The sequence below is a fragment of the Canis lupus genome, chromosome 27, assembly GCF_048164855.1.
Source record: "Canis lupus baileyi chromosome 27, mCanLup2.hap1, whole genome shotgun sequence".
Lineage (NCBI taxonomy): Eukaryota > Metazoa > Chordata > Mammalia > Carnivora > Canidae > Canis > Canis lupus.
Genome location: NC_132864.1, coordinates 26,121,019 through 26,145,711, shown reverse-complemented (window position 1 = coordinate 26,145,711; position 24,693 = coordinate 26,121,019). Strand labels below are relative to the sequence as shown.

Genomic DNA, 24,693 nt, shown 5'->3' with positions numbered 1-24,693 from the left:
GGATGCACCCAATAAACATGCGATCTGACATCTCACATTAAGCTGAACATGCCAGACAGGCAATAAGAGACTCCAGGAATAATGGAGAGCCATGGTGGGCAATTCTTCCCCAACTCACTCCTCAGCGAGTAGTGTGGTGTGAAGATCCATGTCTGTGGAATCGAATGCTCACCCAGGGAACCATTTGGCTGCTGTGAGCACAGCACCTCTTCCCTGAAATCCACACCATGACCCAATGGCCACCATGGCCCAATGACTGCCATCTGTTGCATACCTGCTAGGTGCCAGGCACTTTGTTATGCCCTATGACATGCCGCCTGTGTTCATACAGCTAATCAGACATCAAGGGCTGTGGATGAATGAAAAGATGACAGAAACGAGGATTTGAATACAAATCTGTCTGATTCTAAACCACATGCTTTTAACCACTGAAGCACCAATCAAATCAACCCATAAGGGTAGGACTATGTCCCTGTTATTTAACTCCTTATACTCAGAACTGCATATAGAATGCGGTATGAACACACACACACACACACACACACACACAATTGAGTGAACACTGACTAGAAAATGTGTACAATTATTAAAGCAGTAAATCCAAAATGGAGGAAGACAATAAGGTGAGCAAGAAAAGAATGGTGAATACACCTCAAGGGCTTAGGCCATGGAGAAACCCTGAGTAAGGGTTCAGCACTGTCCAGTGGACAGCTCCCCTCCCAGCTGTTGGGCTCCTGGGGGCCCCTCCCCAGCAGAAAGGGGTTCAGACAAATTCAGAGAAAATGGGAGTGTCCACAAGGGTCTAAGATGGAACAAGAGTGGCTGCCTTCGAGAAGACAGACTGACATCCCTTAATCGTGCTCTTCCAATCAAGTCCACAGGGACAGGCTTTGTTGGCTAAAATCAGTCGACACTGTAGGCAGTCTGAGGAAAGGGCAGGCCATAGGGTTTCCTCACGTCGACTGGGGAGACTTGGAAAGTCCTGTTGGAACAGCAGAGAGACCGAAGAGACCAGAATCTGGGACATGGCCAAGGTGAACTGAAAGAGCCCCTCACCTGACTTGCCTGAGATTCCACCATTTATGGTCATTCTGAGGGGGCTTCAGTGCAGGTGAATGCATAATCTCAGCCAGATGGGATAACTCGGGGAGGAGAGGAATGGGATGCCAGGTGATCAGAGAGGGAGACAGGGTCATTTTGGAGAAAAGTGCATGTGCCTGAGTGTCTAGAAGGCATAGGGGCATCCTGAAGAGCTGGAGACCACGGTGAGGAGAATGCTCCCTAGATAGGACCGTGGAAAGACAGAGTAGACTGGACTTCCTTCATGATTTTGCTTCAGCCACTTCATGTAATGAAGGCCAGGTTTCTACGCCATGCCCCTGCCAATAACTTCTCAGTTGACCATCACTGACCACCTGATAAAGCCCAGATTCTCTTGTTTGACCAACAATGACCCTTGACAATATCCTCAGCCTGTGTTCTTGACACATGGCATCCTTTGTGCTCCAGTTACTCTAAATTAGCCATGCAACTTCATCACCAGACTTTTGTATATGTTACACACAGTATAGGTTGCCCTTTACTCTTTCTCTTACCTAATTCTTCAAATTGTCCCATAGGGCTCAACTCAATCATCATCTCCTCTGAGGAATCTTCCCTGAATGCCCCACCCTCAACCTGACTGCAAACACTTTAGGGGTGTTCCCTGGGGTATCCCAAAGCCATCCCTCTGCATGGAAATGTCCTGTTTTAGTCTTTCCCTCACCCTGTGAGACTGTGTTCTGTCCATCCCTGTATCTCTGACACCTAGCATAGGACCTGGTGCAAAGCAGACACTTGGTTAAAGCTGACTGGAATCAAAAATAGATTTTAAATGAACATCATGGATGGTATATTCTGTACAGAAATTCACCAGACACTCCGCCTATCCTCAAAGGGCTCCCATTCCAAAGTCTTATGTGAACATGAAAAGACGCTCGACATCATTGATCATCGGGGAGGCGCGAATCAAAACTACACTGGGATGCCACTTCATACCCCTTAGGATGGTTCTTATCCAAACAAAAACAAAAACAAAACAGAAAATAACAAATGTTGGCAAGGATGCAGAGAAACTGGAACCCATGTGCCCTGTTAGCTGGAATATAAAATGGTGCAGCCGCTGTGGAAAATAGTGCGGCATGTTCTCAAAAAATCATAGACACAGGATTACCACATGATCCAGCAATCCCACATCTGGGTAGACACCCCAAAAGAAATGACAGCACGATCTCAAAGATCTCTACACCCATGTTCACAGCATCATTTTCCACAATAGCCAAAAGGTGGAAGCAACTCAAGTGTCCATTGACCAGTGGATAAGCAAAATGCTGTGTATAAAGACACAGTGGAATACTATTCATCCTTAAAAGGAAAGAGGTTCTAACACATGCTAAGATACGGATGAATTTGAGGAATTATGCAAAGTGCAGTAAGCGACACAAAAGGACAAGTAGTGTGTGATTCTACTTATATGAGGTCTCTAGAGCAGCCAACTCCATAGAGACAGGAAGTCGAATGGTAGTGGCCGGGGGCTGGGGGAGAGGAGAGAATAGGGAGTTAGTGGTGTCTAATGGGGGTAGAGTTTCAGTTTTACAAGATGAAAAAGGTGCTGGAGTCGGATGGTGGTGCTGGCATCACAACAAAATGGATGTGCCAAATGCCATTGAACTGTATGCTTAAAAATGGTTAACATGATATATTTTATGCCTCGTACTGTGCCACAACAGTTTTGTTTGTTTGTTTTTTAAGAAAAAAAAAGCCCTTTGTGCAGAGTCTGAGAGCCTGAGTTCAAATCCCAGCTTCACCAGTCCTTGGCTGGTGGTGATGGCCTCAGTTGCCTCTGCTGTAAAATGGGTATGACTCCCAGAGTGGGAAACCTTTATCTTTTGAGGTCTGTTTCAGGTGAAAAATCTGAAATTTTTTTCACATCGTGCCTATTTTGTGATGAGAGTTTGCACATATGCAGTAAAAGGCATATGCTATTTTTGTTCGAGAAATACCAAGTAGCCAGCAGGTGCCCACCAAAGGCGTGTAAGTTATTGGGAAAGAGTCTTGATTAGGTACCACGTATTAGGCACGTGGGGGACCTCATCAAAGGCCCCTTTCGCACCCTGACAATGCATTCTCTCTGCTGCCATCTAGTGTCTTGTGGCAATATTGACCTTTCCTCGCTGTCAAACTTGTCTTATTAAATCCTGAGGTCTTAACTGCTTTGCACACAGAGGCTGACAGTTTGCCCACCCAAGCACGTGTTCATGTATAATTCATGGTGTATCACGTTGCCTGGCAAATGAATATTTATCAGCTTTTTCATAAGAGGCAGGCTGGTGTTTCCTTTTGTTGCTACCAAAATTCTATGCTGTAGCAAATGAAATTTGCGAGCAAATAAAAAGAGAATGAGAAGAAGAGAAACCTCCCAGCCAAGTCCATTCCACTTGTATTTTTCCATTTATCCGAGGCCCCCCGGCATGTGCATGGAGGTGGTTTCGGCTTGGCTACAACAGAGGACTGCCGAGTCCTCCAGAATAGAATCATTCCATATGCTGTACCTCTTGCCCCCGCAGAACACACCCCCACACCCCTCTTCTGTGCTGTGTTCAACTGCAGAAGAGCCCAAGACCTTTTCCATGGCTCCACTCCAGATGCTCTGAACACAGACCAAGTTTAGGGGTGACCGAGGACAAGGAACCCCAAATGGAGATTGGTACAGACTGGCTGGTGGCGTCAAGCCCAGGCAGTTTCATGACTTCCAAACTGGGCTGCCACCAAGAAAGGGGATTTCCCTGCACCACACTGGTTGGGTCTGATGTCCCCTCCCCATAATGAGTTAGGAGGGCCATGTAGAAGGGGCTACCTTGTCTATAGGAGGTGACCTGTGCCCTGGTCCCTACAGCAGTGAGGAGCCATAAAGGACCTGAGAATTGTGACTCTATTTACTCTTCTTGCCTCATGACTCATTGACTGAAGATTCCAGTGATGATGATCTCAGACACACCTGGGCACACTCCCGTGGAGGTGGAGTCTCAACATGGTTGTGAGCATGGTGGCTGTTGCCATCATTCTGGCCTTGCAAGATGCCGATGACAGTACTGACGTTCATGCTAATGACAGCAGTGCGCATACACTGAGCCCTTACAATAATACAGCAGGGCCCATGTCAAGCCTGTGAACTCTACCACTGCATGTAATCGCCAAAACACCCTCTGGATGGAGGCATTCATGCCATGCCCACTTTACAGATGAGAAGACTGAGGCAGAGAGATGCCATCACTTGCTTATGTTCATGCACCCCCCACTGGGAGTCAACCACAGCTCTCTTTGACTCTGGAGCCATGCTTGCTCAACTGCCCTCCCTGGAAGCAACAAACTTGGGTCCAAGGGCAAAACCCACAAATGCCTGGCTGCATGGTCTTGGGGGAGTCAGTTCATCTCCCCGAACTTCCATTTTCTCATCTGTAAAAGGTATCTGTAAAAGGTATGTATGCAACAGCTCTCGTTTTGAAAGGCTGTCAGGAGGATGCAGGGCTTTGCATATTCTAAAGAGTCTTGTGATCATCGATGAGCCAGGGGCCATTCTCGGCAGAAAAATGTATTGATATTTTGACACTGGAGTAAAGACAAGGTTCCAATCATAGGAGTTTATGGTGGAGTTGGAGAAAGGAGACACATTGGGGCAGAAATACATGGGTAGGTATTTGTATTCATTCATTCATTCATTCAAGGGACAATTTTTTGAGCCTTTGCTGTAAGCCAGAAAACTCGTAGGAAATGTTCGTAATTTCAGAGAAGGGAAATGCACACACATCAGTACAGGATATGTGAGGAGGGTAAGCCCTGAGCTAGCATCTGAAGAGCAAAGTGATACTATCCACACAAAAACTGGGGAAGAGTGCTCAGGCACAGGGAACAGCTAGTGCAAAGGCCCTGGGGCAGCATTCACAGTGATTCCCTAAGATGGGGGCTTTGGTGTGAAGCACTTCCTGAACACTGGGCACCATGAAGCTTTCTTTTTCACGGACTACCCCCGGGTGCTGGTGCTGGCTTTTCATCTTGCGAGAGGCCTTTCTAGTGGGCACATGCTCTTCTCATGGCCCTAGTTTTCCTCCTGCACTTTCTTACACAGAGTTTCAGGAGGGTCATTCCTAAGTGACCAGTGCAGGGGGTACAGGCCGGACCAAAGATCTGAGGCAAACCTCACACCACCCTCACCTTTGCCCCCCCTTTGTCTCCGATCCCCGCACCCCTGCTGGTCCAGATGCCTCCTGGGGCAACCCCCTCTGGAACAGAAGCACCCAGGGACCCACTCCCTCCTGCATTGCCCCACATACCTTCCTCTCGTCTATTCCTTCAGAGGCCAACATGAGCTTCTTTGCGAGGAGAGGGTCGAGCATCTGGAATCGCCGGCGGAACTGAGTGAGTCCCACGTGCTCAGCATAGCCTGGGAGGAGGGCCCAGAGCAAGCAGAAGAACAAGTGAGAAGACCAGCCCAGGGCCTGGCCTCGCTGGCAGCCTCCACCCTGCTCCCAACCTGACAGCGAACTTGTAGGTGGATCCACTTTTTAGGGTCTCAGTTTCCCCATTTGTCAACATCGGAGATTGGGTTCAACCAGCATTTCCCAAATGTGTTCCTCAGAACACAAACCCTATGAAACATTCCACGGATTTGCCCTCTGTAGGGTCACACCGTGTGCCAGCATCGATGCCAAAGGCTCTGCGGGCCACTGCAGGGAAGCTGCCAGATTAACTTTACTTAAAACCTGTTTGACATGGGAAAAAATTTTGGGGGGGTCCACTATGTATGACCACCCCATAGACTGCATGTGGGAAATACTGCGTTGGATATTGTCAGGGGTTTTACAAATCTAACATGTAGGATGGACACAGGTATATTCTGTGTGGAACCTGGGCAGAGGCCTCTGGAAAGCTCCAGAGAGGTGACATTAGAGCCAACCTCTGAAGTAGCCAGAAGAGTTTGGCACAGGAGTGAGTATGGAAGGGAGGTCTCAGCAGAGGGAGCCAGACAGGGGTCACACAAGGGTGGGATCCTTGGTCACAGCACTTCTGTGCACAAGACATGAGGTTAACAACTTCCTTGTGTTATAGACAGTCAGGGGCCACCATCATTGTACCCATTTTGTAGACGTGGAAACTGAGGCCTGGAGAGTTCGAGTCACCTAGCCCAAAGTGACATGGATAGAAACTCCCCCAGCTGGGATTCAGACCCAGACAGTAAGTAACTGTAACTAATCCACTGGAGAGTAGCCAACAATGAGGTCAAAGATGAGCAGGGACAAGATCCCAAAGGAACTTGAAGTCAAACTCCAGGCCTCAATGTTTGGACTTGGTCCTGGATACAAGGGCCATAGAAAACGCTCAGTTGTTTAAAAGGAAACTGGCGGGCAGCCCCGGTGGTGCAGCGATTTAGCGCTGCCTACAGCCCAGGGTGTGATCCTGGAGACCTGGGATCGAGTCCCATGTTGGGCTCCCTGCATGGAGCCCACTTCTCCCTCTGCCTGTCTCTGCCTCTGTGTGTGTGTGTGTCTCTCATGAATAAATAAATAAAATCTTTAAAAAAATTATAAATAAATAAATAAATAAATAAATAAATAAATAAATAAATAAATGGAAACTGGCTGGATGGGGCAGAAAGTCTGGTAAAATCTGACTCTACTTTGAGACTTCACAAGAAGCCAAATACATGAACCATGAGGCAGAGTGACGGTGGTGGATATGTGCGGTGAATCTAGGAAGCCTTCCTGGGGGAAGAAGGGCCTTAGGCCAGGTTCACAGGATGCTGACCACACAGAGATGGGGGTAGGAGGTTATAAGCATGCACTTTCAGGTCAGATTGATGTGGGTTCACGTCCCATTTTTACCCTTCTTTGCCCTCTGACCCATCACGAATGACCCCATCTCTTTGAAATTTAAGTTCTTCACTTGTCAGGTGAGAATGGGGTCACTATAAGGATTGAATCTGATGATTTATGTAGTAAAAGATGCTAACACGTATGGATGCTTTCCCACATCCAGGCAATTCTTCTATGCGTTAGTCTCTTATTAACTCATCAAACTGCTCATTAGCAACCTGAGACCTGAGCTATTAGGGCAGACGAAAGAGAGGCATGATCCGGGGACTCACTAGGTATCGGCCACATCCAAGCCCAGGCTGACCGGCTCCGGGGTCTGAGCCACGCCCACCAGGCTGTCCAATGCGTAATGTGTGATGAGCATTTGCTATATGCCAGGTGCTGTGCTAAGGGCTTGGTAAGGATGACGTCAGTTAATATATGTAATGACACAGTGCCAGTACATCGTAGGCACTCGATACCCTGCCCACATACGTGTGCATTATGTGTGCACGTGGGTATATGCATAAATGCACCAAACATGCACGAATTCAAATTCATAAATATTTGATAGGTGTGTATATCCGCATGTGCACAGACATATTTCTTATACAGTGTAAGAGAGACAGAAACCACTTTGAGCAGAAAAATGAGGAACTAACCAGGCCAGGGAGGCAGAAAATCAGAAAGTTCCATCATGAGGCATCAAATCGTTACTTGGTTGGAAAACTTATCCTGCCCCAGGCGGGCTGCACTGAGAATGTACAGGGCAGACACCGTGGAGAGGACCGAAGGCCGAGGACTGGGAAGGGACAGCGGACCCAAGCCTGCATGCAGGGCTTCTCACGGGTAGTCCACGGCGTCTGCAAAGGCCCAGCGCCTCCTGCCAGCCAGCCAGCCAGCCAGTGAGCCAGCCGGGCTGAATCGATCGGCCACCGCTGTGACCATTCTGCTCTTCCCCTGTGACATTATCTGTCACCCTTCGCTTGCGGTTGTGCAGGCAAGAGGAAAAATCAATGAGATGCTCAGAGAAGTGAGGGTCTCTTCTCTGCTTCCAGCTGCTTCCAGCCTGTGTGTCACATACCTAGTGCTCTGGGTGCTGGCTATTAATGCGGCGGGAAGAAATGGGACCACAGCCACAAGCCGGGCATCAGTGACCACAGAGAAGTTAAATGAACAGGTGCCCCCCTTGCCAGCCTCCCCCCACCCCACTCCAGCTACCCCGTCCCCTGCAGAGACTGTGACCATGCCTGAGCCATTTCTAATGTCAGGGAGGGGAATCCACTCGGTGGCCTCTGGGGTCTCAGAGGCAGAAAAGAATCAGAAGGATTCAGAGCAAACTCAGCCACTAAAATGAGCTTATGTGGAAAGCTCGGGTGCAGGCTTACTTTCTGAAATATTGACCTAAAGACTTTGTTTCTCGGATTAAAATCCCATCCAGCCCCTGCCACCTCCTTACCACCTCAGCTTGACCTGCTGAAAGCCAAACCTCCAAAATTGGCACTCACGGCCTTCCTTGGTGGATGGCCTGCCTCATCAGCCACAACTGCCCTGCATTTTGAACCCCAGTCCCTGAAAATTCAGGCTCTTCCCTGCCTCTGGGCCTTTGCATATGCTGATCAATATGCCTAGTGTTCTACTTCCCAGACATGAGCTGCTGGCACACAGCTGGTGCTCCCGTCCCTGGGTGCTACCAGTCAGTGGGCATGTCCATGGACTCAGACATAAGGTGCCCACTCCCTGGCTGTCTCTTACCTGCCCTGTGCAGACGCAGTGCCTCCAGGATGTGGGACCCCGCAAGCTGCACCCTCAGTGCCGGGATGTCCAAGGTCAGCAGTCCGCCTGTCCCTGGCTTATCTCTGCCAGGCTGTGGTGGGGTCAGAGGCCCCTGCCCAACCCTGCTTTCCCCAACAGGGCCTGGCACAAGGCAATGGATGAAGTGTACCTGGGACCGTCTAATTATGCTGGTCAATGCATCCTAGGACCAAGAGGAGAGAGGGAAGTCAAGGCCCGCTGCTTTGGGATGATATGGACAGGGATGCTCCCCAAATGTACATTCAGCCTCACCTGGGCATCCTTGGGGGTCCCCATGTCCTATGCCAAGCACTATGCCTATCTACGGCCTGATTGATGCTCATGAGAAAAAAGGGGGAAAGGGCTGTTCTAACAGCCCTTGTAACCACTGGGGAAACTGAGGGCAGGCAAGACCCCATGTCACCAGACCCCTAGCAAAAGAGGCAGGCTAGAAGCCAGGACCCAGGCCTACAGGCTTCTTCTGTTTAATAAGCTATGAGGATTTTTTTCTCCCCAAAATGTGTTCTCCCCATGCCCCACCCTCTGGGCTCAGAGTGACCACTGACCCACCGAGGCATTCTCATTTGTTATTGGATGAATTTCCATCCAGTTGTAGATCCTCCTGCCTTCCCCAAGGAGAGCCTCGTGGTGAAAATGAGGCATGTGAGAGCTGAGACAGGGCTGGTTTGGCTGTGATATTCGTCACCCTGGTCAAGAAGGTATTCGGAGGGGATGGCTGGGTGGCTCAGTGGTTGAGCGTCTGCCTTTGGCTCAGGGTGTGATCCCAGGGTCTGCGGAGTGAGTCCCACATCAGGCTCCTCACAGGGAGCCTGCTTCTCCCTCTGCCTATGTCTCTGCCTCTCTCTGTCTCTCATGAATAAATAAATAAAATCTTTAAAAAAAAAAAAAAGAGGGTATTTGAGGATCCTGGGACTTTCCAAAGCTGCTCAAGGCCACACAGAGGAGCCTAGGCTTTGGCCTTGGATGTGGATAGATAACTCCCCAGGTATTTGATGGTGGATGTTTCTCTGCTGCTCTGAGCCTCAGCTTCTTCCTCTGTGGAAGGCAGGGTGAGGTCTGCCCCTGCAGGCTCGTGGAGGAGTTTCAAGATGATGTGGGCCGATAACTCATCCTGGAGGAGGAGTGGCAGTGGAGGCCAGGGCTCTGTGGAGTTGGGGCTCCTGCTCACCATCTGTAGCTTGATCTGGGAGCACGGGGCTCTCCTCTTCACCGCGGCAAAGCTGCTGGCAAACGCCCTCCTCACAGCGCAGCTCCTTTGCAAGGCCTGCTGGGAGGTGCCCTCCAGGCCAGCCACGGCCCGGCACACGGGGGGCACCTTGGCCCGGGGCTGGCATAGGAGCCTCAGATCCTCCCTGGCAGGTAGGACGGGGAAGAGAGAAGGACTTTAGGGGCTCACGGAGAATGGGTCCCCCTGCTTGCTTCTTGCTAACCTGCTCCCTGAATCCACCCCTTGAGTCACACATCCTGGCTGCTACACTTTTATCTGCAGTCCCTTCTGCCAGACAAGTCTTTGCTTCACGGCAAATGCCAGCTTGTTTCTCCAGGCCTCCCCCTCCTCTGACTTTAGAACAGCAAGAGCAGCAAGAAGCCCAGCTGGATATTGTCACTAAGAGGCCTGTAGGAATCCCACTGAGCCTGCACTTTCTTAGAGAGCAAAGCCATCTTGGTTCTCCCTAGAACAGGTCTAGCACATAGTAGGCCCCTAGGTCTGGCACATAGTAGGTGCTTACTCTACAGTTCATACAAGAATGACTAAGTCAGGGGCTGAAGAGGCCCCACAAGGGCATCAGTGAAATGCCCAGCCCAATGTCCAGTGGCAGAGGGGACCTTCTCAGTACTCCTTAACACACAGCTGTGGGGCCGGGGCTCCCTGAGCATCTGCCCTGATAAATCTGAGCTGCCTTGCCTTCCCGTTTGGGCCAATAAGGGTGAAGAAGGCCAGGAAGACCCTGCTGTGCCCTGGATGGGGCTGGAATCCAGAGAAGGCCGGTGCCTCCCAGGTCCCATCCGTCCCCTCCCCTCCAGTGAAAGCATGCAGACAATTTCCATCACTTTCTGCAAGTCCAGACTGCACCGTCCCCAGCCCTGAAGGTGCGTTATCCACCTCCCTCTATGCCTCCCCAGACTATCCAAACTATTGAGGATCTTCATCCACAGGATCCAAAGGTACTTAAAGTGGTTAAATTCATGGCAGGCCACAAAGATTACCAATGGCTTGACGTCACTGGCATTAAAATAAGAAGCTGGGGAGGAGCTGCAGGATCCCCCCTGGAAGCAGGAGCTGTGAGAGGAGAGGTCAGGGCCCTCAGGCTGTGGGCACCACCCCCTGGCAGAGGGAGAAGAGGCTGCCCATAGCCCTGAGCCCCATATGTGGGTTGCCCCATCTCTAGGGTGGGTAGATCTGACTTGTGGTTTTTAGGGGAAAATGTACCCCTGGACAGGTCATGTCTGCTTTGGGTCTTTGCTTGATATAAGTGGAATGATTGAATTTGACCAAAGCAGTGGAACTTTAGTGTGCATAGTCACCTCCAGGGAAGCCTACCGGCAAAACAAGTCCCCTGAGAGATGGGGTGGGACCCGCAAATTGGAATGTTAGACCAGCAGTGAATCTGGAGAATCTGGCACTCCTGGGGATAAAACCACATTCTAAAAAAAAAAAAAAAAAAAAAAAAAAAAGCACTGTCTGCTCTCAAAAATCACCAATGCTTCACTCCCAAGCACACAAGACATCCTCATGGAATTCACCCTCAAACCTGCTGGGTTCTTTCACTCCCACGGGCCATGACCTTACACACGTGGTTCCTTCCTCCCAGAATGTCCCTAACTCGCTGGGCCGTCAGATCAACAAAGCATGGCCTCCCTCTTTCCTAATCCCCCATCTCTTGCCCAGGGGACGCAAGCTGTGGGATGTTAGAGCAGGAGGACTCACGAGGCCACAGGTGTGCAGTGAGGGCCTGCAGTGAACCAAGCTCCTTAATAAGCCACAAAGCCTCACAGCACACACATTCCTGGCACATTCCTTGCCCCACCATTCCCACTTCTCAGAATGTGAAACTGAGGCCCGCATCATGCAGCTTGAAAGTGGTGAAAGCAGAAGTTGAATAACTGACTGACACCCAAGCTGTGCAGTATCCGCCTGATTCACAGCCCCGGCCAACAAACATTCATTTTATGGTGGAGGAAGCAAAACAAGCAAACAAACCCAGGGGAGAGAAAGTGACTGCCCGCAGTCACCCAGGTGAGCAGTGGCGGGGCTAGGACTTCACTCAGGTCCCCTGGCTCTCCACACTGTCCTCTGTGTGCTCATGGACCTTCCTTCTGGTGCCCCACCCTACCCGACCCCACCCCAGCTTGACCTCCTTACACGAACTGCGTGCCCTTGAACCCACATAAGGGCTTTCCAATCCACTCAGACCTACATGCCGAGAACTTCTGCAAGGACCATGTAGACCCAAATGGATCCCGGTCCTGCCTCTCTTTTCCTGCGTGATCAAAGGAAGGCCCCTTCACTGCCTGGGGCCTTCACGGCATGGGTAGCCAGTATGTGCCTCCTCCCCCTTCCCACGCCCCCAGCGCCTGCCCGGTGCTCTCGGTTTCTCTCTGGTGCCCTAGCACTGCCCCTGCAAGGCTCCAGCAGCGAAGCTGGGATGATCAGCATGCATACTGGCATGCACATGCACACACCCACAGAAGCATTTTTCCAGTAACTGTGGCCTGCAGGCCCCGCTTGCTGCCAGCACTTCTGAGCACAGCCTTCAGGGAATGCAGTGCGCTTTTTTTTTTTTTTAACACCACAAAATGTTATCGTTTCCGTTTTATGAGCCCCTAGTTCTAGGATGTCCATAAAATCGTTCCAGTCACATCATCTCCCAGATACTTAATGAAAGAAAGGCAAACAGCCAAAGTAAGAAGGCTCAGCTTTCTAGCTTTTGTGCTACCCTTACTCTCTCTCCCCACCCACCGAAGGCCAGCTTTTCTCTTTGGCTAGACTTGTGCTGGCTCCAGGGACACATGATATCTGAGGGATGGAGTTGCTGGACTGACCCTCCCTCACTGGGTTGTTGGGACCGCGTGGCCCCAGTGGGGAGGGAACTGCAGAGCCCTGAATGCCCCTGGCTTGTCCCTATCCCTGGCTGCACTCACCTTTTTGACTGCTGCAGGACCTGGGGGGCGTCCAGGGCTGAAAGGTTGGGCTTGGCCTTATGGAGCCAGCCTGTGAGGTCGTAGCGCACGGGGTCCTGTCCCAGCTGGTGGAAAATCTCGAACTGGAGGGGCTGCTCACAGGACCGGAGGGCCGAGGTCCCTGAAAGCAGACCTAGCACATGAGTGTTGGGACGTGCAGGGGGCGGTGGGGGCGGTGACACTCCACAATCACTTGGCAACACCAAGAACACACTTTTTTCACTTAAGTATATTTCCAGGTAGCGAAAGCTAACAGTTCTGGGCACCCGCACCACTCCTGGTGTTTGCATGTCCACGCATTATTTCTAACCTAGAATCTATTCCTCCTGCTTTCTGAAACACAGGATATCTGTTTTCCCCAAATATCATCAGTGCATACAGTGTTGATGATTCTCACCATACCCATGTACCACCTGGGTTGTTATTTACTTAATATTTTCCTTAAATAGGCCAACATTTATAAACAGGTGAATCCACTTCATAATGAAGCATTACACAACAGGTTTGGTGTGCATGCTCTATTTTCTGGAAATAAGTATACAATCATTAAATATTTTGAAAATATTTGTGTGCCACTGAAAAGCGTCTTGAATGGTACCAACGAATTAAAGGCATAGCATACTCTTGGGAGACGTTGACACGCACTTGGTTGCAGGGTCCAGGCCAGAAAAACAAAAAGGCCTGGAGCTTTGAGAGAAGGCCTGCATTCAAGTCCTGATGCTACCATTTACTACTGTGTGACAGGGGTCAAGCATCTTAAATCACTGACCCTCAGTCTCTTCCTCTGTAAAATGTAAATTATATATATACCTCCCAGGATGGCACAAAGCTTAAAGGAGATAATGTGCGTAAAGTATGTTAGCATGGTGCCTGGCACTCAGCTGTCACTCGGTAAACTGTAGTGGGTGTCACAGCCATTTCTTGCATTCGATCTTATGCCAGTGTTCTAGAGCCAAGTGCTCATCTCCAAATTCCTAGCACTCAGCATGCTGCCTGGTACATGAATGGAGTCCAGGAGTACATGTGGAAGGAAGGGAGGAAGGGACTGAGGGAGGGGGAGAGAGAAGGAAGGGATGGGGGAGGGAGGGAGGGTGGGATCCTGGACATTAATCATATCGCTCTACTTGCAGTGATGCTCTCGGGTTGAGTAATGGCCCCAGACCCATTACTCTCAGGAGTGGTCATACTGTTCCGGTTCTTGTACGTATTCTGAATGTCCGTGAGTTCCCATCTTCCTCCTGTCAACATGCCAGCATGTTCTAGGGCCCCCATCCCTCCCTCAAATGCTAATTTGCCACCTCTGTGCCGCAGTGAGGGAGGAAACACGAAACCTGCATCTCTTGGAACTCCGTACACAGTCACCGCAGTCGGAGAGTCTGCAGGCTTCCGACGAGCACGGGACACAGGTTCTGCGTGGGCTTGGCTTCCTGGAGGTCTTTGTGCTCGATACCCAGGGCTGACTGAAGTTATCAGCAAGGGAGGTTTCTAGTGAAGTCAAGTGTCCCATCATCAAGGGCTTCCAGGAGACCTTTGGAGCCATGCAGTCCCTGCCCTCAAGGGGTCACCTTCCAATGAAAGCCAGGTGACACAGCGCCCACCTGGGTCTGGCCTGTACATCCACGCTGCCTGTACAACGTCCGAGGTATCTGTTTGCATGGCCACTCCTCAGACTGGACTGGAAGCAGCTTGAGGGCAGCGACCATATTCATTCATCATCATGTCTAGCGGCTAGCACAGAGCTGGGCTCTGAATAAGGACCCCAAGAGCATTTGGGGAGGGGGGCCGAAGGCGAGAGAGTCCTGTTTGCTAAGACCCCACCGGTCTCTGCTGGACATGCACTCAGGCATGATGTCACCTCTCAGGTCTCTGAAGTGAGGATCGCTGGGCTGGTTTTCTAGAAGGTAACACTGAGGTTCAGAGATGAGACCACTTGGCTAAAGTGGCACAGCTCGTGGGGCAGAGCCAGGATGAGGACACTGGTCTGATGGCCCAAAGACTGTGTTCATCCCCATTGGTGGCCCGATACACAAAGAGAAGAAGCGTCACATTTCCTCCCGGGTTCGGCCCCAGGAAACCACTCCCAGGCTCCCAGGGGGCTGCTCTGCTCAGTTCTCTCACTCTTCCCTTTCTTCAGGAGGTGGTTTCAACACAGTTTGTTCATCCAAGCATTTCATGGGCAGTGTTTGCTCTCAGGAGCCCCAGACAGAGCCTGACCCAGTATATCTCTGTTGTGGCCCTGCACCATCACCTCTCCAGGACCCCAACCCTCCCACACTGGAGTCGGGGCTTCTGGGGCACCGTGCCCCCGGCAACCACCCTCTACGTTTGTGCTGCAGAAGCCTGTCACCTGACTGTCGGCTGGGCCTGCGCTCCACGGGGCTGCCCGCTGCTCACCCAAGACACTCAGTGGAGAGGTAACAGCAAGCGCTGGGTTATGAGACAGCATTCTCATTAACTCAGAGCTCATCAGAAAGCCCTAGAAACAAAAGACCTTTTTTTTTTTTTTTTTTTTTTTTTTAAACCAAAATATCTGAAGTAATGAGTCTATCTCTGTCTGGTCAGGACAACAAATGTTAACAGTCTCCCTCCTGGGAGTGGCCAGCACCAGAGCATCCTGCTGGGGGTGTCTGGGCATGGCAGGTCAGGCCTCACAGGAGGAGAGGGGACCACAGATCTCTGCAAATCCCCGCCTGCCCCCACCATGCCCTACGTGACCTTCCCCTTCTGAGCCTCCTCTGTGTCATTTGCCTAAAAATCAGGATCCAGGAAACATCCCGTTGGAGAAATCCACCTCCTTTGATTCTGGATCGGGGTCTTTTTCCATATTCATCTCTTCTATACCAAGGATTTGTTGGGGTCTTCAGGCCAGTGCCATCCTGGGTGCTGAAGGGGGGCATCTAACCCCTGTCCTGAGGAGCTGACATTCCCATGAGGACAGATGCGAGCTGTCTGGCATGAGGGCTGCAGAGGAGACCGGAAGAGCAGGGGAAGGGGGGCCCGGGGTACGGGTGGAGAGAGGTCATTACTTTTCACAACATGGTCAGGCAGGCCCCTGAGACCCGTAGGAGGTGAGGGAGCCGGTCACGTGGAAACATGGCGGAAGAGCATTCCAGGCAGAGGGAACTGCCAGTGCAAGGCCCTGAGGTGGAAGTGTGCTCGGCAGGTTTGAGGAGCAGCCAAGGCAGCGGGGTGGCTGGAACAGTGACTGGAACAGAGCAGGTGAGGAGACAGGAAGGGAAGACGGCAGATGTCCACAGACGCCCTGCTGTGTTCCAGGCCAAGAGGAGACAGCAGGGAGCATAGGTGCGCCCTGTGCGCTCCACGGTCACACAGGCTGGTCGGGGGATGGAGGACAGGAAAGTGAATGACCAAACATTCCAGAGCCCCGAGAGGCCCCTGAGGGAAATAACCAGGGAGTCAGGCTGGGTCAATGGAGCTACAGAGGGAACAGCTTCAGACAAGGCCTGGAAGGTCTCTGAGGAGGGGCCCTCTGAGCACAAAGGGGAGGGAGGAGGATGTAGAAGGGCTTTGCACACATTAGCTCCTCCATCCTCACACGAGCCCCCTGGGGGGGGGGTGTCACCATTATTCCTATTTTACAGGCTGCGGAGGTGGCTTCCCAGAAGTTACACACATTGCCCTCAAGTAGTAGAGTTGGGATCCAGCCCAAATCTCTGGGGTCTAAAACCTTGCTGAGCTTTTTTTTTTTTTTTTCGTAAAGATTTTATTTATTTATTCATGAGAGACACAGAGAGAGAGGCAGAGACACAGGCAGAGGGAGAAGCAGGCTCCGTGCAGGGAGCCCGATGTGGGACTCGATCCCAAAGGCAGACGCTCAGCTACTGAGTCACCCAGGCGTCCCCGGTTGAGCTTTTAATAGCTCAGGCTTCCAGCTTCCTGAGGATCTGAGGGATGTTCCTCCTCCACTCCACAAAAGCACTCCCAAGCCCTGGTGTCATTCTCCAAATATAGGGGCTGCTTTCAGAGCCCAGAGAAGGGTGGCAGGTCTGTGTGACCTTTGGAGACAGGACTCCCAGGCCCAGCACTTGCTCTCATTTTGGATGCCTCCAGGGCCCTATAAGCCACCTGGCTTCTCTGAGGCCTCAGCGACCCTGCTGTGGGGTGCAGTAGTACCCACAATCCGACGCTTAGACTAAGGGCTCACTCCTAGCCATTCTCTCCGCCTCTCCATCCTCATTCCCCAGCTGGTCAAGAGGCAGGTGTACTTCGGAGAATAGAGGTGACCTCGAGAGAGGAGAGGTAATCATCCCTGGGAGCCAGTAAAGCTCTAGGACCCTGCAAGGTGATGGCAGTCAGGGGCTGCATCATGACTTGCTCGGGCCCTGGGCACTTTTGTCTTCATAGGCTGCCCCTTCTTCCATTAAAATATATTTATGTATTAAAAGTTATTGGGGCCCCTGGGTGGCTTGGTGGTTGAGCATCTGCCTTTGGCTCAGGTCGTGACCCCGGGGTCCTGGATGTGAGTCCCACATTGGGCTCCCTCTGGGGAGCTTACTTCTCCCTCTGCCTCTCTCTGTGTGTCTCTCGTGAATAGATAAATAAAATCTTTTTTAAAAAGTTTTATTTCATGACTGTTGATATCAAGGCAAATAATAAAATAATACTAGTAACACATAAGTGCCCTATATGAGTCTGCTACAGCTGCCCTAACTGGGGATACCATAGCTGGGGGGCTAAAACAATAGAAATGTATTTTCTTAAAGTGCTGGAGGCTGGAGGTGCAAGGTATGGGCAGGGCTGGTTTCCCGTGAAGCTTCGTTCCTGAGCTTGTAGCTGGCTGTCTTCTCCCTGCCTTTTTGCTCCGTGCACATCTGAGTCCTGATCTCTTCTTTTAAGGACACCGGTCACATGAAATTAAGACCTCACCTAACTTTAATGACCATTCTAAAGACCCTCTCTCCAAAAACAGCAAATGCAGGCACATTCTGAACTCCTGGAGTCTGGGACTTCAACACATGGATTTGAGGTGGGATACAAGTCAGCCCATACCTAACACACACATACACATATACATAAACATGCATGTACATATATATACACATATACATATATATCATATTTGACCTAAAAGTTCATTTTTTTTCTTCTGCTTTTAACAGAAATTAGAACATGTGCGTGGGCCCCTAAAAGCTCTGTGCCTGGCGAAGTCAGCCCTGGGACGACCACATTTGCGTGGCCAAATCCTCTAGGATTCATTTGGGTACCAGTGCCCTGAGCTTGCACTGGGGAGAGTAGCCAAAGCCCTCAGATGCTGCCGTGGTTTCTGCTCAGAAAGTCTGGTCCTGATGCCAGTGCAGGAAAGCTCTGTGAACGTCCCAGAGAAAGGCCTCAGCTGGTCCCTTTGGGGTACAGGTTTTTGCTGTCACCAGCCCAGCAGACAGCAGCAAAGAGAGCTATTATCTGTCTTTCTCCAATTTTTTCCCAGTTTCCCATAATCTACTCCAGGTGGATGCTTACCCCAAACATTCCATGGAAACGGCACTCATCCCAGTTGCCAATGACCTCCATGTGGCCAAATCTATGGCTATTTCTCTGCCACGCCTCACCTGAGAGGCCAGGTGAGGTCAGTACCCTCCCTCCTTCTGTGGCTTCCAGAGTGCCACACTCTCTCAGCTTCCTTCCTGCCTCCTTGGCTGCCTGTTCTCTGTTGCATTTCCTGGTCCCTGGACTTATCCCTAGGCCTTGACACTGGAGTGTCCCACGGCTGAAGGCTGGACCATCTTCTCTGCCAACCTGGATCCTCTTAGTGATCTCAACCAGAATTGTGGTCCCCAATCCTCTTACAGATTTCCTCATTTTATCATCCATCTCCTCTGCTAGAATGTCAGCCCCATGGAGGCGGAGAGAAGATATTTGTCCTCTTCGGAGATGTATGTCCTGCCGTAGGACAGAGGCTGCCACATGTTAGGTGCCCCATAAATACTGCTGAATGAATGAGCCAGGCCAGTGGGGACCAGGAAGATCTCAAAGCGGATCTGCCTTCGTAGATGCCTGAGGGCATCCGGGTGGAGTGGAGGTGGGCAGCAGAGTCACAAGAGAGATTTCGATTCAGACAGAGGTCGTTTTGCATCTGCCTGCTGACACTCCCCCTCTGGGTGACCTTAGACATCTCTACAAGCATCCCTGTGGAGCTCAGTGTCCTCATCTTGGGGGAGAAGAGTATCAACCACCAGACTGATGACAGAATTTGATTAGACGGCCTCCATGAAGATCTGAGCACCATGCCAAGTGCGCAGAATGGACATCACTCCTCCAACCCCTTAACTGACGGGGATAACAGTCTTCATCGCCATCAACAGCTCGGTGCTCATCGATCAGCGCTCCCTCACTACTCTCAGAGGCTGAAAACAAAGCTGATACCTCTCTCACCCAATCATCGTCGCAGAAATCCTGGTGAAAGGCAGGCAAAAGTGACCCCCGCCCCCCAGCCCTCTTCATGTGAGCAGTCCATCTGGGGCTATCCGAGGCTTGCTCAGAGTCACATTGGTGAAACATGGAGAGCCGGACTTAAACTTGGGGCTGAATGAAGCCAAAGCCCACATTCAACCTGTGGTTCCATCTAGATGTCATGATTTCCCCTCCCCCCCCAGTCCAGCTCATTGCCAGGTGCTGTGGGTTCCACCTGCTAAATACCCCCAGGCTCCGCCCACCTCCCTGACTGCCTTCCATACCACCACATGCATGAACTTTCCAGAACGTAAATCTAACCATACCTCCTGCTGCCTGGAATCCTTCATGGCTTCTCAGAGCTCTAGGGCTGAGACTAATGTTTTTTTGTGTGGCTCACAAGGGCCTCCAGCGGTCTGAGCCCCAACAACATCTCCAACCTTGTTTTCCTGCACTGTATCTCCTCTTCTTTGGCAGATTTGCCTGCACGCCTGTCCCCCCAAGACCCTCTGGCTCCTGGAAGAATTTGGTCTGCCTGACACACACCACCAAGCACCAGGGTCTTTCATCTAAGGTTCACCAAACAGGGACAGGCTTATCTGCTTGCTTGTCCAGTCTTTCCCCCCATATCCTCCCCCGATGAAGACATGGGCCACATCCCATGATCCCATGGCTGGCTCATCACTGGGTAGTGTGGAGCCCAGCACACAGTAGTAGCCAGTCAATACATGCGTTGACTATATTGATAATTGGTTGATAAATGATTGATTGAATAGTGATTAATAAATAATTAAATTGATTGATAAATGTCATTCATTAATAAATGAATGAAAGCACACACAGGCATAGGCACAGACATCTATGCACTCAGATGCCTCCACACCCCACCTCATCTCGTACAGACCTTATTGGGGCTTTCTCTGCAGCAGACAAGGACAGATTCAAACTCCCGGGCTGGACAGAGTGCCCTTCTCCCTTTGTCCTTTGCCTTGACTCTCTTACCTCCGGCCTCAGCCCCTTTCTTCTCAAAGGCCGCACAGAGACGTTCGAGCACCACGCTGTCACTGGAGCCCTCCACCCGGACCTCTTCATCCAAGAGCCAGAAAAGGCCCTTGGCATCCTCAGCCCCTCCAACGGCTGGTAAGCGGACCTGGAGGAAAATTCCAGGATCACCGTGGAGCCCTGATCCCAGACAGAGGCTGGTCCTGGGCTTCCCTTCCCACCTCTGGGAGTCGGAAGATCTGAGTCCCTGGCATCACGCCTCAGACGTGCCGGCCCACAGCCACGTTCCCACTCACCCCCAGACTCCCGGTATGGAAACCTCAAAACTATTACCCCCTGTTTCAGGAGGTCCGAATCCGGCCTCTGTCCTCACCTCCTGTGTGACCTTGGGTAACTTACTGCACCACTCTGAGCTCATTTCCTTTTTATGTAAAATGGTGACTGACGATACCTTGTAAGAGGGCTGCAGCGGGGAAGTAACAAGGGAACACACTCTGTGAATTACGCATTCTAGATACACGCAGGCGGCTGTGTGTATCTGTGCACAGCCAAACATCAAAGGATTAATTCCATCTGCATCACTTCTTAGAAGTCTGTATTTTTTTAAACTAAGATCTTAAGTGGGAAGTGGGGCATTGAGTACCCAAAGAATGTTCTAGAAGAGCAGGCGAACTTGGCTCAATAGCATAGGCATGGGAATTTGAAATCCAGTCATGAGCTTCAGAAACCGTCTAGGCAACTCTGAAGTTTTGTTTCTAGGAAACAGAGAGCCCTGGAAAAGCTAAGCAGCTCATCTGAGGCCCACAGTGAGTTGGCATCACCAAAAATGGCACCAAGGGGTTATGGAGGAAATGCATATGATGCATGGGGTAACTGGCTGCCCCTTGGCGACTGGGACTGAGGGACCTCCCAGAGCATGAGGATTTCAGAGCTGTAGCCAGCAAAGTCACTGACAAACCGGGGAAGCTGGGAACCCCAGCTGGGAAATATTGGGCCATGCCCCCAAGAGGCCCAGAAAGGACAAGGGACATATCCAGGGTCACACGGAGAGGCACAGGGGCAGAACGGGAACCAGATCCCAGATATCCAGAGGCTTCACCTTGCCTTTCTTTACGGGGCTGAATTTAACAGCCAGCCCATCCTCAGAAGGTAGCCATTCCCAGCCACTGCCCCAGCGTCCAAGGAACCCCGGGCCCCCACCCCACCTCCCTCTCCTCACACTGCCCAGGTCACCCCTCCAGGCCTGCCTCTTCCAGGTCAGGAAGCACAATAGGGAGGGGGAACCAGCCCAAGAGGTGCCAGCTGGAAGCATAAACAGGTAGTGACCGGCAGGGCTCATGGACAAGGCTGCTTTGCAGGAGCAGGTGCAGGCCACTAGGAGCCAAGAGAAGGCTTGGAAGAGAAGGCCAGGGGTGGCCAACAGGAGACAAAGAATGACAAAACTGGCAGCCTCACATGGCAGGAGGAAAATGTGACCTGTGGGACACCTAGCACATGCCATGCACCCTGCCAGCTGCTGTGTGCCACATCTCATAAACATTCACAACCATCCCAGAGCATGCTATTGTTCCCATTTTAGGGACGGAAAAAAACTTGAGAGACCCAGAGATGTGAAGGGATATGCTCAAGGTCACTGAGATTGGACCAGAACCGGGTGAGCTGAGCGAAATGGTTCAGGGCAGTTCTGAGGGGCAGTTGAGCAGAGGAGGTCTGGGGTCACCCCAGGGGCTCTCGGGATGGGGACAGTAAAGACTCAGGTATACCCGCAACGTAAAGCCTGTAAATGCGTGGACCCAGCATTGCCTCCATTTTCCATCCACCATCGGCCCCTTCCCCCAGGCTCTTCCAGATATGGCACCTGCATCTGAACACCGGACCTTTCCCCCAGGTGTCCCCTCAGCTCACCACGGGCTGCCAGGTGTGAGTGCTGGCGAGACGTGGTGTCAGACATCAGGTAGAGAGGTAGTTCTCAAGCTGAAGGGGTTTGAGGATTCATCGCCCGGGACCACATCCTCGGACCAGGCGGAGAGAGGGTCACCAGCTTCAGCGGTTTTAACAATCCCCATGGGTTTCCAAAGGCCAACAGCAGTGACAGCTAGTGGTTTAAAAGCTCAGGTCATCTTGTTATTTGCCACATGGTGTCTGAGAGCCTCGGTTTGCTGGGCCCTGCCTTACCTGGGAAGGGTTCTGGTCCACTACAGCCACCGTGGTCCCTGGGGAAGTCTCTGGGAGGTCAAAGGGCACGGAAATACCTTCCTGGAAAGTGACAAAAGTTCAGCATTAGTTCCTTCTGTGAGCTAAACAGGGTGGAAAACTTCTGGAGGAGGAGAGATAAGTGAGGCCTGTCACCTCCCCTTCACCTTTTTTTTTATTATCATTTTTAAATCTTTTTTTTAAAAGTAAGTTCTACAGGGCACCTGGGTGGTTCAGCAGTTGAGTGTCTGCCTTTGGCTCAGGGAATGACACTGGGGTCCCGGGATCGAGTCCCAAATGGGGCTCCCTACATGGAGCCTGTTTCTCCCTCTGCCTGTGTCTCTGCCTCTCTGAGCCTGCCAGGCGCCCACATTATTTTCTAATTGTGCTAAACTATCCACGGCATAAAAGTCTACCTTTCAGTGTGCACAGTGAGCGGCATAAGCTCACTCACGTGTTGTGCAACTGTCACCGGCCCTCACCTCCAGAACTCTTCCATCTTGCAAAGCTGAGACTCCGTCTCCATTAAACACTGACTATCCACTCCCTTCCTCCCCCTCCAGCCCCTGGCAATCATCGTTCCACTTTTCGTCTCTGCGAATTTGACTGTTCTTAAGTATCTCATGAGTGGAGTCATACAGGATTCATCCTTTTGTGATGGCTTATTGCACTCCGTATAGTGTCCTGGAGGTTCAATCTACGTTGCAGAATGGGTCAGATTTTCCTTTCTCTTTATGGTTGAATAATAAGGAGCCCATCGTGTGGATAGATCACATTTCTTTACGCCCGCATCCACCCACAGACACTTGGGCTGCTTCTACCCTTTGGCTACTGTGAGCAATGCTGCCGTGCACATGGGCACATATATATCTATTCAAGAACTTACTTTCAACTCTTTTGGGGTAGATACCCGCGGTTAGAACTGCTGGATCATAGGGTAATTCTAATTTTCATTTTTTTCAGAAAAATAGCATACTGTTTTTCACAGCGGCTGCTCTATTTTATAATCCCACCAGCCAGGCACATGGGTTCCAATTTCTCTACATCCCCTCCCACGCTTGCTGCTTGCTATTTTCTGGGGTTTTTGATCTTATTCATTCTACAGGGTATGAAGTGGTATCTCAGTGTTTTGATTTGCAGTTCCTTAAATTTTGGATGCTTATTGGCCATGTGTCTGTCTTTTTTTAGGGGGCTGGAGGGGGAATATCTCTTCAAATCTTTTGCCTTTTTTTCCAGTCAGGCTATTTGTTTGTTTGTTTGTATCCTCACTGCTCAGGCTTTGGATGAGAAGAAAGGGGATAGACTAACATTCCAATAACATCCAGACACGTTCATCCTGCAGGCTCATCAGCAATTGCGGTGAGAACTTTATCAGAAGCTAGTCACTCAGTCCAAACTATTCTAGTATTTACTGGGGAACTAACGAGTGCTGGGCCGAGCACTGGGTGTCAGAGGCAGTATGCACAAACTATGGTTAACGACGATCGCCATACAAAAGTCATCGGAAATGTCCAGGTGAGGCTGTGCAGGAAGATGCCCGTCACAGCGTTGTTTATAAGAGCGTCATCGTGGAAATCACCCAGATGCATAAAAGAGGGGTGAGACAGCATTGGATGTAACCAGTGAAAAGTATGATTACTAAAAGTTGCAAATGGAACAACAATACGTGAATAACACAGGAAAGTAGCAGACAACAAAATCGTGTGTAGGGAAGGATCGGAAATCTGCAGAGAGGACAATATATGGAAAATTAAGTGGTATAAAGTACAGACAGCAGCAACAGTGCTTGCCTGTGGGTGGTGGGGCTCCTAAAGGAGGTTGTTTTCTGCTTAGGGCCAGTCCCATGCACTTTCCAGTTTTTAAATAAAGAGCATGTATTGCTTTGATCATCAGAAATAAGCGAAAGAGTAGGCACCTGGGTGGCTCAGTCAGTTAAGCATCTGACTCTTGGTTTCAGCTCAGGTCATGATCTCAGGGTTGTGAGATTGAGCCCCATGTCAGGCTTTGCACTCAGAACAGAGTCTGCCTGAGATTCTCTCTCTCTCTTTCTCTCTCTCTCTCTCTCTCTCTCTGTCTGTCTCCCTTTGCCTCTCTCCCATGTCTCTCTCTCTCTCTCTAAAAAGAACAAAAACAACCCACAAAAAAACATTCTTTCCCCTTCTATGTATCTCACTCTTGCAATTTCTCCCATCAAGAAGTGGAACCT

The 24,693-nt window shown here is 50.8% G+C and overlaps 1 protein-coding gene across 1 annotated transcript in view; it reads right to left on the bottom strand.

Moving 5' to 3' along the window:
- Positions 1-24,693, bottom strand: part of MYO18B (myosin XVIIIB) — a gene marked incomplete at its 5' end in the record, with an annotated part of 242,336 nt that overhangs the window by 157,000 nt on the left and 60,643 nt on the right. The window contains 6 exons of the mRNA XM_072801883.1: positions 5,370-5,479; positions 8,643-8,865; positions 9,871-10,054; positions 12,846-13,005; positions 20,295-20,442; positions 22,470-22,550. Coding sequence (XP_072657984.1) covers positions 5,370-5,479; positions 8,643-8,865; positions 9,871-10,054; positions 12,846-13,005; positions 20,295-20,442; positions 22,470-22,550 — 906 coding nt within the window. The remainder of the gene's footprint in view (positions 1-5,369; positions 5,480-8,642; positions 8,866-9,870; positions 10,055-12,845; positions 13,006-20,294; positions 20,443-22,469; positions 22,551-24,693) is intronic.